At 42.9% G+C, this 18,033-nt stretch overlaps 1 protein-coding gene across 3 annotated transcripts in view; it reads left to right on the plus strand.

The window, feature by feature from the left end:
* XPO7 (exportin 7) overlaps positions 1–18,033 on the plus strand; it is a 51,522-nt gene that overhangs the window by 18,245 nt on the left and 15,244 nt on the right. The window contains exons 3-13 of one of the 3 annotated variants that reach the window (XM_075723997.1): positions 1,483–1,576; positions 2,409–2,575; positions 4,706–4,798; positions 8,022–8,126; positions 10,568–10,733; positions 11,297–11,370; positions 12,773–12,892; positions 13,132–13,278; positions 14,085–14,257; positions 15,343–15,536; positions 16,647–16,752. In XM_075723997.1, coding sequence (XP_075580112.1) covers positions 1,483–1,576; positions 2,409–2,575; positions 4,706–4,798; positions 8,022–8,126; positions 10,568–10,733; positions 11,297–11,370; positions 12,773–12,892; positions 13,132–13,278; positions 14,085–14,257; positions 15,343–15,536; positions 16,647–16,752 — 1,439 coding nt within the window. Of the gene's footprint in view, positions 1–1,482; positions 1,577–2,408; positions 2,576–4,705; positions 4,799–8,021; positions 8,127–10,291; positions 10,422–10,567; positions 10,734–11,296; positions 11,371–12,772; positions 12,893–13,131; positions 13,279–14,084; positions 14,258–15,342; positions 15,537–16,646; positions 16,753–18,033 lie in introns of those variants that run through there. The other 2 variants (XM_075723998.1, XM_075723999.1) reach the window with 2 other exon arrangements.

An 18,033-nucleotide genomic window follows, 5' to 3' on the forward strand; every position in this document is an offset into this window, starting at 1 on the left:
ACGCTGCTGCAGCGCTTACTACAAACGGTTGTCAATGCTAATGTCTTGTGGGCCTTGCTGCATTCTTTGCAGGCTACCACCCAGACATGTCAAGCTTTAAGTTGAAAACATTATTATGGCAGTGGTATTTCATAGGGTGTGGGAACCGCTGCCTTCTCTCTAGGCTTTGGGGAGAAAATGGTGTGGGCACAGAGGTCCATAGGGGATAAAACCAGCAGTGTTTCTTCTGGAATGTTTCCTTGGAAAATTGCCCCTGCTATAGCGTTGTCTTAATAATCCAGCAGTTTAAAACGGGCAAAATTAGATCATGTGCTTTAGCATTAGTGTTACAGAAAGGATGTAAAATATGCCAGCAGTAAATCCCGCCTGACTTTTTTAGCTTTCTTCTTTTTAAGTGGCCATTTGGGTTTTGCTTTGTATCAGCACAAATAATGTTTAAAACAGCTTTGCCACATGATCGTGCAAGATTTGACTTTTGGCAGAATGTGCATCTAGCTTTCAAATCTATCAGATTGGAGCCTTGTTCACAAAAATAGGAAACGTTAAACAGCCTGTTGTAAAGCAGAAGTCCTCCAGGAGGAGGAGGTGGTGAAGGGAGGGGGAGAAGAGTGACGCTTAACAGGCTTAGCAAACTTACACAGAGCGAATTATTTAACTTTTTGTTAAATTTGAAGTCCAGTGAATTCAAAACAAACTGATTTGAAGCTCTTCTGGTGGGAACTAGTAACTTTTTTTTTTTTTTAAGGGAAGTTCCTAAAGCCCAGTTTCATTCTCTGACCCTCACCAGGGGGTTGTGGGGTTTTTTGTTCAGTCTGGGGTCTGACTCACTTTATACCTGACTGTCCTTGGGAATATTGGAATAAAGAGGTTTCCTGCATCTTGGATACTAAGCTTTCTACAGTACTATATATTACAGAAATTAGCATGCAAAATGCTTGTCATTTCCCTGGCTGTAATTTATGGAATCGGGTGCAGCCAGTGTTTTTAGGTGGTCAAATGCCATCATTTGTGTCCCTGAATTAGATTACAGTTCAGTGGTCTGTGTGCTGTTCTGAAAGAAGTAGATTTTAACCTGTATTTAGTAATCAAGCAGAAGTTCTAAGTGCTTCTTAATGTATAGTAATGTACTCCTACAGCTCAGAGCTAATTGTTTTTTTTTCAGTCATGGCATTTAAGGTAACTTCATGCAGTTTGACTATGTTTGCAGTTTTACTGCTGCCTTCAGCGGTGGTTCCGTTGTCTTCCGCTTTTTAAAAGCTTTTCCTTTCTTTCTTAAACACTTTCTTCAAGTATTCGGTTTACTTTAGTGTCTATAAAAACATAGAATAAATGCTATGTAGAGTATTTAGACTTACCAATTAAATTAATGCTTTCAACTCAGATTTCCAGAGAACAATTATCTTAAAATCCAGCATTGCTGCTTGATCTTCCAAAGTGTGTGATAAACTTCTGTTTGTGTTTTGTTGGGTTTTTTCTTTACAGTCATCCTACTCCCAGTTATTGGCAGCTACATGCCTTACAAAACTTGTGTCACGCACAAACAACCCTTTACCATTGGAACAACGAATAGATATTCGTAAGTACAAGACAATTTTTCTAACCAAACTAACGTGAATGTTTGTCGTATGGGCTTTCATCCACGGGTGGGAGGTTTTCTGCAAGCTACTGTGCTTTACATTTGGGTGTCTTAAGGTATAGGAAGCCCAAAGGGCAAAGAAACATTTCTCTTAGATGGCATCTTCACCTATATCATTAGCTGACAAAGTTCAAGGCTAAATAGACAGAATTTTTCCAGATGGAAGGGAATGACGACTCTGTGGTTTTGTGAATAAACCAGGTGCATTTGATAAACTTCTTCCGGAGTAAAAAATATGCACGGTGCTTGCCTCTTCTGAGGACGTGCTTTCAAAACTGAAAATCCTTTATGGGTCTCTGAAGTATCATTTAGAGTATTTCCTAAGGGAGCAGTCAGTCTGTCACAGCGATCTTGCCTGGAGAATGGCTGATACTTCCTTTCCTCCGAGGAACGAGTCTGAATGCCATTCAGTCTGCTTTCTTTTTTACAAATCATGTGGTAGGTGATCATCCCTGAGGAAAGGTCTTGAAATATTTTCAGCTATTCTTGCCATTTACACGTGCTTACAGAGGATTGGACTTGATCTGATAATACAAAACAAGTTAGGCTTGTGGGGAGCAGCTCCCACCTGTCTCTAACCACTCTCCAGATCTGTTCTGCAGCTTTAGTATGTTAAAGGCACAAGTAAAAGGTCAACATTTGTATCTAACCCACTACTGTGCTGATTTTTTTTTAACAGCTTTCAAAAAGATGCTTTTTCCTTTCAGTGTTACCATCTCGGTTCCATCTGCCGAGTTTTTGTCTACAGCTACCCCTCTTCTCTGTGTTTCAGGGAACTATGTGCTCAACTACCTTGCCACTAGGCCAAAGCTGGCAACGTTTGTCACACAAGCACTAATCCAGTTATATGCCAGGATCACAAAGCTGGGCTGGTTTGACTGTCAGAAGGATGAATATGTCTTCAGGAACGTGATCACAGATGTTACAAGGTTTTTACAGGTCAGATTTTTTGTAAGATGAATACACACCTTGTGGGATTTGAAAGTCCATGCATTTTCAGTTACTGTTTTGCATCCTAGTATTCTCTGTCCGGTCTTTCATCTGTGCATTTGTTGATTGAATAGTGACTGCCAAGGCTAAGCAGCTGACAACTAGCTGACAGGTCAGTTTTTATAATTTGAAGTTTGGTGGGGCAGGGATTTACTTCTGGAAGCCGCCACCATTAGTATTCAATGGTAAGACATGTTCAGCGTTCCAGTTGCACAATTCTTCTTTTAAGCTCTCAAGCTTAAATACACCGTGCTGATTAGTGCGAAATGGTAAACTCGGGTTTATTGTCTGTAGGGAAATGTGTCATGCTTGACTTGCTTTCATTCACTGCAAGGGTGATACATCCATGGAAGTCACGTTTGATATTTCGCTGAGTTATCATAACAAAATGTAGCTTAAAACTAGCATGTTACACAAACGTTATTGTTAATTTTCTTTAGAAGTCCTGACTCTTGCTTCATAAATGCACATGCTGTCACCACAGTATTGGGTTTCATTCCCAACCCAAAAGACTGTATAGGTAGAAAGTTGCATTTTTACCGACAGCTGTCTCCAAACTGAAACTTCCTCCCAGAGAGATCAGTAAATCCTGTGACACTGTGAATACTGATTTATTTGCTCTGAAATTTGTCCCAAAATCAAAAATTAGAGGAAGACAGTAGAAGAGATCAAAATGAGCAGAAATTCTTCCTGGTATGGAAAAGGAGATGTAATGTATACAAGGCTTTAATTCTGGAGTGGTGGAGTGTGGGCATTCAGAAAATAGGCTAACTGCTATTATTTTAGGCACTTGTAGATGTCTGCAGTGAAGTAGAATCTAGAAGGTGTTAAGTAATTTAAAGATCGTGTTAAGTAATTTAAAGATCATGTTCCTTTCTGGGCTGGTAACTATGTTCCAAATAGTTCGCAGGTGGTTTTAGCTGAAATTACCAGAGCTAGATTCCCTACTCTCCCAGCTCATGACATGGGGAATGCACGCTTTTTAATCAGCAACCTAATTAAATGGTGTGAATATCTGCTCGCTGCGTTGAGTTCGAGGTGGTCTGTTCCTGTTTGCTCAGGTTACCCGTTGTGGCTGCTAAAGTGTAGAGGAGGCTGTACGTTTTAAAGATGTGGCTCAGCAAGGTTTTCCGGTGGCTTCTGTCCAGATATTATCATGTAAATACCGAGACTGTCGTCAAGAGATGGCTCCAGTGAAGAAGTGGCCGAGGTCCCAAGCCTAAATATGCTTGAATTTCTCTATTGCAGATGAGTTCAGTCCTTGAAGCTGGAGATCAGGGCAAGTTGTGCAGAAGGTGCAAAGCAAGGTGGAGCTAGGAAAGGAAACATCATTTATTAGTTACAGAACAGAAACTGGGGCAAAGGAACAATACAGGTTGTTTCTCTTAAATCATTTGATAAATGGATTGCCGTTTCTAGTGAAGAGGTATCCGTAACAGACTTACTTCACAATTGGCCCCTTGTTGGCAGTCTCAAGTGCAGCCAGAGGCTGAACAGGCTGTGAAGAATGGACTCCCTTCACTGGGAGATAGGCTGTCCTTCCTGGCAGGAGGGGCGTGGGGCGTGTGCCTGGAGAAACTTGGTCAGCTGCTACTCATGTTGTTCAAGGTCTGTAGTTGAAAAGGCCGGGGGGGAGAGTTTATTTCCCAGAGTTTTCATCTGGCAGCTTTAATACTCATCCTAATGGTGCAGAAATTTCCGCACGTTTTACCACAGCCTGTGTTAAAATGAAACAAACTGATTTAAATCTAAATAAATCTTTTTCAGAGTTAGGGCATAACACAAGTGTTGATTAAACTATTAAATAAAAGGTGCCTATTTTTATTAGCTCGTGTTACTGAACTCTTTAGAACCCTTTGCATTGTTAACAACATCAAGTACTTTAAAAGCACGTTTTAAATTCTCTGCTTGGTATCGCTCGTGGGCTTTTTTCCAGTCACAATACCAGAAAGATAAAGCATTTCTAGACAAACGTGTCTAGAAATCTTCCAAGCAGAAAGGTCTTTGAATGACGGTGAAGCTTAATGAAAACATCCTGGCACTGCTAACTGCTTTCGCTGTCCCCCTTTCCTTCCTCAGGATAGTGTAGAGCACTGCATCATAGGAGTGACAATCCTGTCCCAACTAACTAATGAAATTAATCAAGTAAGTGCTACAGCCTTCCTCAGTGAAGTAAGTGTCCAATTTTCTCATTCATATTGTTGTGTCCTGCTGTGTGTCTGTGCATTGTTTGGAGGTTTTTGTTTGGGGGGGGGTGTTGTGTGTGGGGTGTGTTCTTTTTTTTTTATTTTATTTTTTATTTTTACGCAGTCACGTACTTTTGTGGTAAGATGCTGAAACCTCCTGTCCTGAGGAATTGTTTTGTTTCACTGGCATCTTCCATCTTTTCTCATATTTTGATGTAGTCTTCTGAGGTGAAAAAGGGAAGAGCAATGCTAAGCAACTAGCCAAGCCTACCTAGTGAGGCCAAAGCCCCAAGCGAGAGGACATCCCTAGCACCTTCTGTTGTCGGTCCCCATGCATTAGTTCAGTTTACAGCTTTCTTGTGCCAAGAAGTGAATGGAGCATGCCCTCCTCCGTATGAAACAAAGAGGATTTGTCAAATTGTGCAGATTTTTAAAGCATCGTTTTCATTCAGTACTAAATTGCGTAGCGTTCCCAGCAGGTGGTTCTCAAATTCTGCCAGTTTATGGGGGCTGAGTCCCTTGCACAGCCCCGGCCCTGGGTGACTGGCAGAAGAAAGACTGGGCACGACGAGTTCGTGGTGCTCTGGTATGGCACCCAGTCGTGCCAGTTGCAGCAAGTCTTTCCAGGTTGGTTAGTCCGGTGGTTTGTAGAGCCCTCTAACATTATGCTGCCTCTCGGTATTTATGTTGAAAGCTGGAACGAGTGGCTTTACTTGGTGCTATCTAAGCTTACATCGTTTCCCTAATCAGCCAGGCAGGCTTTGCTGTAGCACCATTGATGGCTACCACTGTCCTAAGACAGCTTGAGGATTGCCATGTGTATAAATGTCTCTAATTCTGCTAAGAGGACCAGGTGTAACTAAAGTTTTTTTTTTATTTTAGTATCTTACTAAGGAAGCTAGCTTTTCATTTTTGCTGGTATATTGACTAATCCAGGCATTGGAACAGAGAGATCCTTGAGTGGGATTTGAAGGATGATTACAAATTGTTTTCAGGACTGGAAATGGAGGAGGAGGTTTTGTTGTGGCCAGGGCAAAGCACCGATTTCTTCTGCTGACCTTCCCAAGCCCTGCACTGTAATCTGAACGGCTTCTGCATCCATTTCAGATCCCAAATTCACTTTCATTCTTCAAGCCTGGCCTGATCAGTAAATCCCAACCCACAGCTCTCCTCCTCCTAACTCTTAAGCCATGTCTTACCATTTCCTTGCCCAGACTTTTGTACAATCCTAACTGCATCTCCGCGGAGGGCCGGTCCTTTGCTTCCTTGCATCAAGGATGAAAGCAAGTCTGTTCACCTCTATAAATTAGTATGCATCTGTCACCATCTTTGTACAGGGCTACAGCGTCTGCTTGCAGGAGAATGGTCAGCTCAGAAACTGGCACCTATCCCAGTCCCAGAGTCTCTATAGGTTGATACTAAAATAAGCAATGAAGTTAAAGACTTTGATCAAAACTCTCTTCCTGATAGCTTGGATATTAAATCTGCCACAGTTTACTACTCATTCCTAAATGTGCTTTGTGCCAGCAATTGCACAGGGCTGGATTCAGTGACTCATCTTGGAAAGTCTGTAACTGCCATTACTTGCAAAATAATAAATCTGCCAACATGCCCACTCATCGGAGTGGGGTCATGTACATGTACATAGCAAAAAACCCACCCCAAAATAACCCTTGTGGGGCTTCTCTTCAGGCTTTTTTTTTTTATAACTATTTAAACTTCCAACTACGTTGCACGAGAGCTGAATTTTCTAGCTTTTGTTCCAAAAACTCGCAATACAAATAAAGTGCCAGTGACTGGTTTGAAGTATCAGTTTTCATCCTGTTAAGTACTGCACAGACTTGCCCGGAGGTACCGAGTGTCCGCTGTATTGTGGAAGTTCACTGATGTAAGCCACGTGAGCTCACAGTGAAGAAAAAGGAAATGCTCATTTGCCACAGGCCCAGAAATACATGAGATTTGTAATAGCCATGGAGAGAGTAAATAATGCTCACTTTCTTAAAGACCCTGAAATCTAATAGCATGAGCTGAGGAGTGATGATTCAGTCGTTAGAGCACCTGACAAATTTAGGTCCAGTTCTGATCTGCCACCAACTGAGTGATGCAGGGCTTCTCTTTCTCACCTGTAGTATAAGAGACAAGAGGGTTTGCATCCTCTATGGGGTCATTGTGAAGGTTAGTACGTTAAAGTGAGGTCTGCAGTGGTTGGAGCTGTACTGATTCCTGCAATCCTGGATGAGATGGGTGCATATGTAGGGTTAACGGAGGTATAGTAATGAAAGCATAAAGAAAACGGAGATTTGCGTTGTGTGCCTCTGCACAGAGCTGCGATAAGGCTCCATCCCAGATGCGCTGTGATAACCATCTGCCCATCAAATAATTTATCCTGGGCAAGTGGGATTTTGCCAGCCTGCGTTCAAATAAATGGCAAAGATGTGAAGTATCACTTCACTTTTCTCCCCTTCCTAGAAAGTACTCTACAGAGTGATGTAACCCGTGCTGCCGTTCACCTGTGCACGCCCACGCTAGAATGCATTGCTTGGATCAGTTGGAGACTTTGTTATCCAGTATAAAGCAATATGTGTGTATTTGCCTCTTAGATCATATGTCAGCTTTTTATTCTGATACAGCGAGAGGTCCAGAACTGGAGTTTATAACAAATACAGCAAAGTCCAAACTGGCTGTCACTGGTTAACTCTCCTTCTAGTTTTCTTCCCATCTGTGCAGGTTCAGGAGGGGAATTATAATTGCTAGTAGTTGACCATGTGTCTGCCCAGCGGCTTCAGGTAGGATTTAACTCTTAGGAGTTCGGAGCACTTTAGAAAGCAGCGTTCAAGCTTCTAAAATGGCTTAAGTGCTGTTGAAAATACTGCTGTTGATCCTGCTTTGGAAGAGATTTAAATGGAACTTGAGAGTGAACCCAGCCCTGCTTTCTGGCAGGGGTACAGTGAATCTGCGTTGTAAGTATTGTAGGTGGAAAATCCTGTCATCAGCCAGCAATATGATTTTATCCATGGAAGAGCCACTGTTCTGCAGTAGCAGCACATACCGCAGCGGCAGCGCATCCCCCTGGTTTAGCCAGCTGGGGTGACATTGCTCTGGGGGGGGAAACCTTGGTGTCCCAGTGCTTCACAGGGTTCCTGTGGGTTCTGCTGCTCTTCTTCTACCTCTGCCTGTCAGTTCTAAGCGCTGGTTTTCTCTCTGCTCAGGCCGATACTACTCATCCACTGACCAAGCACAGGAAAATAGCCTCTTCCTTCCGAGATTCATCCTTATTTGATATTTTCACACTGTCATGCAATTTACTGAAACAGGTAAGGAAACAGTCATTTGTCATCTCTTTTGGAGGCTGTGTGTTGGGGCAACAGACTTTGGGCTGAACTTCCCTCTGATGTAACTCCTGGAATGAGCACACTTGTTCTAAAACCTATGTTTGGGACTTGTTTTTCAGGAAAGCTTTGACTTAAGTTTGTATTAAGGGGGAAAAAAAAACCAAAAAACAAACCCCAAACATGACACAATTACAGAAGTACAACTCTTTTCAGCAATTTCAATTGAACATACATGGCTGGACCATGAGGCTTGGGTTAAACTTTCCTGTCTTAATCAGGAAAGAGAAGAGATGTTTGGCTTACATTTTAAATATCTTTGATTTACAGTACTGGCAGAGAGGTTTCCTGTAAAATAAGTCCTTATCTCTTTTTTTAACCTCAGTTTAAAACCCACATGGTGAGAGAAAAAACGCTAGTGAAGATATGTTTAGTGGATTGAGACTACAGATTGTCCTTGGTGTTTTAGCACATAATAAATATTACTGTCTTGCGTTCCCCGGGTTTTTATTTTGTGCTAATCTATCACACATGAGTTAACTTGCTTTAAAAATACTTATCTTGGGACAAGGCAGCAATGCTCTGCTAGTAGGGTTGGGTTTTACCCCCAAAAAAGCAGGTTTTCTTTCAGCTGAAGTAGCACATGTGTATTTTGTAAGCAGGTAGATTATCTGAAGAAAATTCTTGATCCTGCATCAAGTTTCTTTTTAGAAAAGTTAAATCTGGAGTTCTAATGGTGCCTTCCAGAATAGCCCTTTATGAGAAAGTCTGCCCCAATAAACTGAGTGACAGTAGCACAGATTTGATTAGTTTAACTTTTATCCTTCCAGCTGAGTGAAGTGTCAAAATTGGCAAATAGCACAAAGAGTGAAAAGGAAATTTTATTTTAAAGATATTTCAAAATGAGCAGCTCTGGTTCTGTCAGTAATAAAGGTGGGTACGTGGGTGTAATTTGATCTTTTTTTTTCTCCTCCTGGTTTCGAAAAGAAGCAAGGCTTGTACAATCATGCTAGTCATCCTTTCCCATGCACCCATCCTCCTGAACCATAACAGCTCTGGTAGCTTTTGAATTTGTTGGCTTATTTCAGGTGCATTTGATGGTCAATTAGAGGTCTCAGAAGTAAAAGGATTCCTCTAGTTTTGTGAAAAGAAGCGCCTGGGGAGGTGCAGGCAGGACAAGGGTCCTTATAACTGCCCAGGCTTGTTGGAGAAAATTCAGCGAGTGCTCGTACTCGGCCAGGAGGCATAAACCAGCCCTTGCTAATCTGGTGCCCCCAGGACTGCACTCTTACTGTTCTCCTGTACCTGTAGCTCTGGCCGAGCTATTGCCTGCCCTGCTGTTGCCGCATGACCACGGGGACTTAGAGGCTAGAAAGACATGGCTTGTCTCAGGAGGAAGCCTCTAGTTTCCCACCCTAACTCTTAATCATCTTGCTTTTGGTTTTTGGGATGCTGTGGTTTAAGACAGGTTGGAATGTTTTTTGTCGTCTCGTGCAACAGCTGTGTTTTCCTGTGATTAAACACCTGCTACCCAAGTTAATGTCTTTTTTTTTTTTTTTGTCTAATAGTAGCTGTCTCAAGCTTCTGTATATAAAGCAGAAGTTTCTAAGGTGATCCTTTTGAGTGGGGAGGATTGGGCTGCGAGAAACCAATGATCGCATCTGTATCCATATCCATAAACCAGGGTACATTTAGGCAGCCTCAGAAGAGTAAGTCTGTGATACAGCAGAGAGAGCGAGGAAAACATTCCAGCGACCGCTGGCACCGGTCTTGGCAGTGTCGGCACAGTGCAATGTGTTACTCAAAGAAATTAGTTTTAAATACAGAGCGATAATACAAAGGATAGAGCTGACCTGTCCCTGGATTACAGACCCGAGTGCTACATTTCAGCTGCAGTGAAATGACCTAGCATTTCGTGTCCATCGAGTCCTTTGTGTTACTTGAGAGTATCCATATTTTCCCTGCCCGTAACAGAGCGTTGTAACCAGAGCAGGGCTTATACAGATCATCTGTGCAACAAAAGTGAATGCGTTCGTTTCCATACGAGGGTTAGGTGCAGCAACAGGATTCCCTGCTGCTAAGTGCTTGTCAGGCAGAAAATGAGTTCTTGTGTTTAACCTTAATAAGAACTTCCTTATCTCCTGAATCTCATGGTATAATTGCAAGCTGGCGAGCCTGGCTGCTTTTCTCCTGTGCGGTACAAGCCGAGTGAAAAAGTGCTGCCTGTTTATCCATCTCATGTAAAGACTAAGCATGTAAATACACATGCTGTCTGTAAAAGTATGTGATAACTGGGGTTGGTGCTCATGGCACATGATCCTTGTGATTTAGCAATGTTTAAGGGTGAATTACTTCCTTGAATTCAGCTGTCACCTTGATTTTATTTTTTTTTCTTCTTACTTTTTTTAATCCTATGTATTTTATAGGCTTCTGGAAAGAACCTGAATCTAAATGATGAAAGCCAGCATGGTCTGCTCATGCAGCTTCTTAAGCTCACACATAATTGCCTGAACTTTGATTTCATTGGCACATCAACAGACGAGTCCTCAGATGATCTTTGCACTGTGCAGATCCCAACCAGTTGGAGATCAGGTAATCTTGCTGGAAGAAGAGGGCTAATCTACAGCATGCCAGCTGAAAGCATGCATGACTTGCTAAAGCCCTCTCTGCACTTAACAAATAAACTTTCACATACAATGCCAGATGTAAAATCCAGCCTTTCCTTAGTGTGATTACAAATGCAGTTCAGTTTGGGTTGGCTATCTTGAGCTATAAAAACACTCCTCTACCCTTTCAGTCTTAACACCTGCCAATTCAAGAAACAGTAAACTGTTGTTTGTTTTTTTTTTTTTTAATGTAAATAACAAATAACTTGGCACCTGTTCTCAACATCATTGCTGTCATTTTGCAGGCAGTTTCACAGATTGTGTTCTTAAAATATTTTCCTGTAATTTTGTCTTAGTACCAAGTACTAGTGTGTTTACTTTATTTCTGGGAAAGGCAATTGTGTAAAAATGTAAAATCTTTTGGAAATTTTCTTATAGTGTGGTACTTCATGTGACAAGTACACATGTCATTGTTGATCAGATAAGCGTTAGACCTATGGAAAGCAGTAAATGGAGGTGTTCTCAGTAAAATTCTCCATTCTGTTTCAGCATTCTTGGATTCGTCGACCCTTCAGTTGTTTTTTGACCTTTATCATTCCATCCCGCCTTCGTTTTCTCCTCTGGTAAGTTTAGAGTTTCTTTTCCTTACAGACTCTGCTACCAGAAAGTGTTTGTAGGATTCATCTGGGAGACTTACTGTTGGTTCAAGTGCCATAGGCTGACTTCAGACAGCTACCTTTACTTTGATGGCACTGCCTTGTGCTGTAGTGACAAAGAGGAGGCCGGTCTGCTGCTGCTGATGATAGTTTTGGTGCATCTGCAGGTTTTGGATTTGACCTAAGAGCAGCTTCTTTGCTGGAAGTCCAAGCTACTTCTTTGTCCTTGCGTAGCTTAGAGACTGTCTGCTCACTCTTGCTGTTTTTGAGGGATGTAGCTTATGTTATTTCCACTGTATTGCTAAGCTGATCCTAAAACCATACAGCAAGTAGGTAGCAAGTTTGGGAGCGCAACCGAGGAATGTAATTTCTCCTTCCACACTTTAAAACTAGGCCATGTCCCAGTTGGATGAAATGACCAAGAGCACAACTGAACTAAAAGTGGGATTATTTCTTCTTGGAAAAAAAAAAATGCCTGCCAGGCATTTATCTATCAGATAAATATTTTTCATAATTAATGCTACAATGAAAACAGGCCCTTTGGCTAGGGAGGGAAGGGTCCTTCAGAAGTATTTTTTCCGCTGAGACTCTCAGCACTGTTCATTATGTTCAACGTGCTGCTTCTGAATTTAGAGCCTCAAATATTCATGAGAGACTTTTAACAGTGAGACTCTCTTTTTGTTACTGGATAGAAATTTGAAGCAATTACACCTTTCATTGTCCTGCCTCTTTGATCAGGAAATGTAAGAGCCAGCCAGAATGAGAGGCTTAGCAGGTGAGCAGGTAGTCCTTACGCTGGTCGGAGGGAGTGGGGCTTTGCCTCCAGATAGAGATTGCAGGGTGCTAGTGATAACTGACTGCCACTGCTCTTCAAAACCCTATGCACCAGCCTGTTAACTCACTACTGCAGCTGCACCCTTGGAATTTACTCTCGATTTAAATTTCAGATGTTCAGGTTGAGAACAACTTAGGGGTGTTTTTCTTGCCAGTCTTCCATCTTCTGCGATACTTTTCCAAGTCTGCGTTATGTTTACCAGCTTTCCCTGCCAGTCCTAGTGTATTTTCAGTCTTATGCGATCTGTGTTCTCCATCTGAAGAAATCCCAGCATTTTGGGGAGCAGAGTTTGGAACACAACTTTGACTGTCAGGATGGAGATGTTCCTTTGGGTGATGTGGTTTTTTTCTCTGCTGCAATTTGTTTCTATGCTTTTACACAGACTGCACAGAATTGCAAAGATGAAGGAGCTGTTGTGTAGCGTGCAAAGGAGCATCAGACTTAAATGATTTGTTGTGTCATGAAAAAGAAATGTGCTGTTTGTTTTATTGTTCTGATCCCTCCCTTTCTATTTATTCTCTTTGCCCTTTTTAGGTTTTATCCTGCTTAGTGCAGATAGCCTCTGTCCGCAGATCCCTCTTCAACAATGCGGAAAGAGCGAAGTTTTTATCTCATCTCGTTGACGGAGTTAAACGAATACTGGAAAACCCACAGGTGAGTATTTGAGATGCAGTCAGTGGAACTGTGTCTCTGCTTCCTCTGCATCAAGTTTCTTCACCAGAAACGCTTTCTAATGTACATGTCCCACTAGTGGCACTGGGGAGAAGGGTGCAACATCTTGCTGTTCTTTTCCTGTTCCTACCGTTCCCCCATAAATTTGAGCCACTGCTAGCTGACTGCTGCGTGTCACGAAGTAGTGCTGTTTATCAATTCTTCTCTTTTTCTCCTCTCAGAGTTTGTCAGACCCAAATAACTACCATGAGTTCTGCCGATTGCTGGCCCGATTGAAAAGCAATTACCAGCTGGGAGAGCTGGTGAAGGTGGAGAACTACCCTGAGGTCATCCGACTCATTGCCAACTTCACCGTGACCAGCCTGCAGGTACAGAATGGTTTTACTTACCCTCGATGGGTGTTTATGCCCCTTGTCTTCTCTTCAAACAAAATTATAACCCTCTTGTCTGTTCTTTGCCCCTTCATTTGCTGTATGTTATTTTTACCAAAAAACCCTGCAGGCTCTGTGACAGAATCCTGCGGTGTAGCATTGATTGTTCTGTGAATTCCTACTGAATGGAACAAGGAGCAGTATGTGGGGGAAGGCAGGGTTGCTATGCCTCCAGAGTCTTTCCAAGTCCTAGCAGGGGGAAAAAAAAAAACAAACCACCTTGTTAAATAAGGCTTATTTTTAGAATTCTGTATCACTTCACTATTAAAATGCAGTTGCAGGGATTGCTGGTAATATGAATATCATGCCATATTCCCACTGAATTTTCCACTGGTATACAGCTTGCAACTACACCCCTGCACAGAATATAGTTGAAAAAAAAAATCATATAGCTTTGATAATGCCTTTGTTAAATTTTAATATTTATCTGGAAAACAGCTTTAAACTGTACATTCTGTTTGGGGAGCTGTCTGTAGCATGCTACAGTATGAGCTCGACAGCAGTTTGGGACCAAAGGCTTTGGCTCAGCTACACAGCCTTGGAACTCGGGATTATCTCTCAGTCTTTACTGAATGCTGATAATGCCACTGAATTCAGGTGCAAACTGAAATTCGTTGTTAAAATTGGCAACCAGATCATTAAGGCTTTTAGATGTTGCTATATATGCAGAGTAATATAGGTGAAATAATCAAGGCCATAACTCACTGGTTTCCTTTCCTTTTCTTTCTCTTGGCTCCTGGTAGCACTGGGAGTTCGCGCCGAACAGCGTTCACTATCTCCTAAGCTTGTGGCAGCGGCTGGCTGCATCAGTGCCCTATGTTAAAGCCACGGAACCTCACATGCTCGAAACATACACACCAGAAGTCACAAAAGCTTACATCACGTCCAGGCTGGAATCTGTGCACATCATATTAAGGTAAGAAAAGCAGAGAGATGGCAGCACTTCTGCTTGTCGGCACCAGAGCCTAACGCAGAAGGCTCTAGTGCATATCTCTTCTGAGTTTTCTTTTAAAAACGGGCACGACTGCAGGAAGTTTTGTGAGTCACCAAAGGGTTTGTAAGGGAGGCTTACCTAAATTGCATGTTCTGTCTCTTACAAAAAAGGTTTGTTTGGGTTTTTTTTAAGCTGGGTTTTTTTTAGACCTTGCTCAATCTCAAATGGCTGAGATATTGATCTGAGTGATCTCCAACATGTTATGGGTAGAATTCATCTTACCTGGCATCATACATCTGCGGCGTACCATTTACACTCTGAATTGCCATTGTAGCAGAGAGGAATAATTATGCAAAGTGTGATTCACTTAATTTTTAGATCTCTGCTGTAGGATGGCACAAATTATACCTAAAAGTATCTTTTTTTTTTTTTTCCCCCCCTTCCTTTGATGTAGGGGCAGCCTACAGGACTCTGTTGCAGTGCCTGAATTTGTGTGGGATGAATTCCACCTTGTGTGTGTTTGTATTTGATGAAAACAAATGGTCAAATATAGAAAAATGATGCCTCTCTTAAGGAAGACAGATTGGCTTACCCTTTTTAGGTATCTGGCAACGCAAGGGAGGAACAGCAGGTTTAGCTAGCTCTGGAGTTCGCAATGAACTTATTGTTGAGGTTAGTATATTTAGAGGGGAAGGCAACTAAAACATTGAGAAAGATGGAAAGCTTTGTTACACAAAGACAACCAGAGACCTTGTTCTTGGCACTGCACATTCTGTTCAAAGACCTGGATAAATGTTAAAGACGTAAGAAGAGCTTACTCATCCCAGGTCCTGATGGCCTTTCCACCTGAACCGCTACTGTTCTTCTGATTTATGGCCGCAGTAATGATCAGGTGATTACGTTGGTCTGTGTAGCTCTCCATCGTGACAAATAGTAGAGTCAGAGACTTTAGTCGTTGGAATTGTGCCTAGGAAAGCATCATCTACCTGATAGAAGTAAGCGTACGCTATGGTTTAAGCTATCTCTGCATTTTAAGTGATTTTCTAATCTGCTTTCCTGCTGCATAGGGATGGTTTGGAGGACCCACTGGATGATACTGGCCTTGTGCAACAGCAGCTAGATCAGCTATCCACCATTGGCCGATGCGAGTATGAGAAGACCTGCGCTCTGCTCGTGCAGCTCTTTGACCAGTCAGCCCAGTCCTACCAGGAGCTGCTGCAGAGTGCCACCGCCAGCCCCATGGACGTTGCTGTACAAGAAGGTGAGCGTGTTTGGAGGACCGTGGCCTGTGAGCTTGCAGTAGGTTGCCCGTTCTCAAAAGTACCGGTTCAGAAGCCTGCATTCCTGGTGAAATCTGTAAATGGGGAGGCAGATCTCACAAACATTCCCTTGGAGAGGTGCCCGTATGGTGTAGAATATTTTTGGCTGTGGAGAGACACTCCCAACACACACAGCAGTGCTGGCTGAAGATACTGCTGTCCTACAACTGACTCCATTCCTTTTTTGGGGAAATGTAGTTCATCTCCTTGCCCGGTCTTTCAGAGACAAGTTATGAGGATGTTCCCCCATCCGCAGGTGATCAGCACTGCCTGCCCCATCCCTCTTTTGTCTGAGGCAGGGTGTGGAGTGCTCATTTGAACCTCCCTGCTGGCTATGTGGTGGAAATCTCCAGCTGGTGGTTGATAATGAGTAACTGGGAGTGGGGTTTTCAGCTGGTGTCTGAAGGAGGGCGTCTGTCCGCAGCATTGGGTGCGATCAGCGTGGAGGTTTTGTACTTGCACAGCTGGTTGGTTTAGGAATTGCTTAACATTGGCCATAAAGAAGCAGTGCCTTTGGAGGTTCAGGTATAGCTGTGTTATGCCCCCTCTGTAATGATGTAGCTGGCTTCCCCTTTCGTAGAGGAGTTGGGCGTATCAGCACAAGTGTGGAAACTGTTCCTCTTCCTTCTGAAACAATATTGTCTGATCTAACACAGTACTTTTGTGTGTGTGTGTGTGTATGTGGGCAAAACTCCATATGATGTTGACTTCTCCACCAGCCACATGTACTTTGAAGGAATAAACAAACGCTGCCTGCTGTCATCTGCACATGTTTAAATACATAAAATACACTTCTACAAGAAAGTGGCTTTCTGCAGTGGAACAGCTTTAAATAATGAAAAATCTTCCAGGCAGAGCTGGCATTCTTGTTTCTTTTCTAGTAGAGTCGTGCCTGTTCTCCATCACGTGGAAAATTGAGTAATTTTGGTATAGATGGGCACTAAAGCAGAAAGATATTCCTTGTGAATCCTGCCTTTGCCAAAATAAAATGCAAATCTCCTCAGTTTCCTCCGTGTAACGTGCTTGGTTCTGATGTTCTCTGTTGGTTTCAGGGCGCCTGACGTGGCTCGTCTATATTATCGGGGCAGTGATTGGTGGTAGGGTCTCGTTCGCCAGCACGGATGAGCAGGATGCGATGGATGGCGAGTTGGTTTGTCGGTAGGGATGCTGACTGTTTTCTAGCTGCACCACTGTTGAAGTCAACAAAAGAATTGCTATTGTGAATCTGCCACCATGTTCTTCCCCTCTTTTTGCTGAAAAGAACGGTGTGGAATTGGCCATCCTGAAAGAAGAGATTGGCGGCACTGGCTAGAGCCTGTCAGCAAACTTCTGCTGTGGCTTGTCTAAATTGGGAAATCTGGGTTATAAGAAGGAGAATGAGAGGGGAAGAGCATGTAAAAGGGGAATTATACTGGGCTTAAATGCATGCATTGGAGTAGAACTAAATGCATGATGGTTCTTTGCTGGGGCGGGGGGAAAAGTCTTTTTCCTAGTAATAATCCAAAGTGGGTTTTGTCTGTAAATATGCTGTGAATACTGTAATTTTTCTATAGCTGTTAAAACTTTATAATGTCCTCTAACACGTGCTGGGTTTTTGGGGTTGTAAATCCTCCCCAGTGCAAGCTTTATTTGATGGATGTGAGAACATGTAGCTTACTACTCATGAACTACCTGCGTGCCTTCTGGTCCAGAGCCTAATTGCTCTCCTTGGAAACTAGGGTAGGAAAAGGAGCTAAACTGCGAACGTGTGGAAGCTGGCCTGTTGGTGAGCCGTAGCTAACAGATAACATCAAGCACCAGCTTCCCGTGTAGCTGATAAGTTATTGAAGGGGAAATAGCGAGCCCCCGTATATATTTCAGCTACCTTTAGTGCCAGCGTATACGATACCTGTTCATAGAAGTCTATTTACGCTTTATCTTCTTTCCCACTCTGCGCTTTGTGGCACTTGCCAAAAAGAGCATCGTTGCTTTTGTCCCCCCTGTTCTGCCGCATGCATGTTATTTACCCGAAAACCCCTCCACCCCTTCCTTGCCGGCAAAGTCTTGGTCGTTGAGCCCGTGCACCGGTCACAGCATTGTTTCCCCAGGGCTCACAACAAAAGCCAAACTGAAATGGGAGTGTCGTTTAGAGTCTGGCTCTTGTGATGGGAGCGGGTAGTGGTTTCGCAGGTGGGTTTGAGAACATGATGGACCAGTTGCCGGGTAAGTGTGCTAAAGCACCCGAAACTCACTTCTGCAGCAAATTAAAACCAAGGCCTTGCATCCCTGTTAGAAGGGATATTGGAGCCTTATAGTGGCCTTGCACAGAAGAGGAATATGCCCTGGTCAGTGTTTTGTTACCAGTTTCGTCAGTTCTTGACCCAAAACGACAGTGCCCCCAGAAAGTAAAAAAAATACTGTTGCACGCAGCCTGGAAACAACACCGTGTGCCAGAAATCC

Source organism: Pelecanus crispus, chromosome 21 (genome assembly GCF_030463565.1).
Source record: "Pelecanus crispus isolate bPelCri1 chromosome 21, bPelCri1.pri, whole genome shotgun sequence".
Taxonomy (NCBI): Eukaryota; Metazoa; Chordata; class Aves; order Pelecaniformes; family Pelecanidae; genus Pelecanus; species Pelecanus crispus.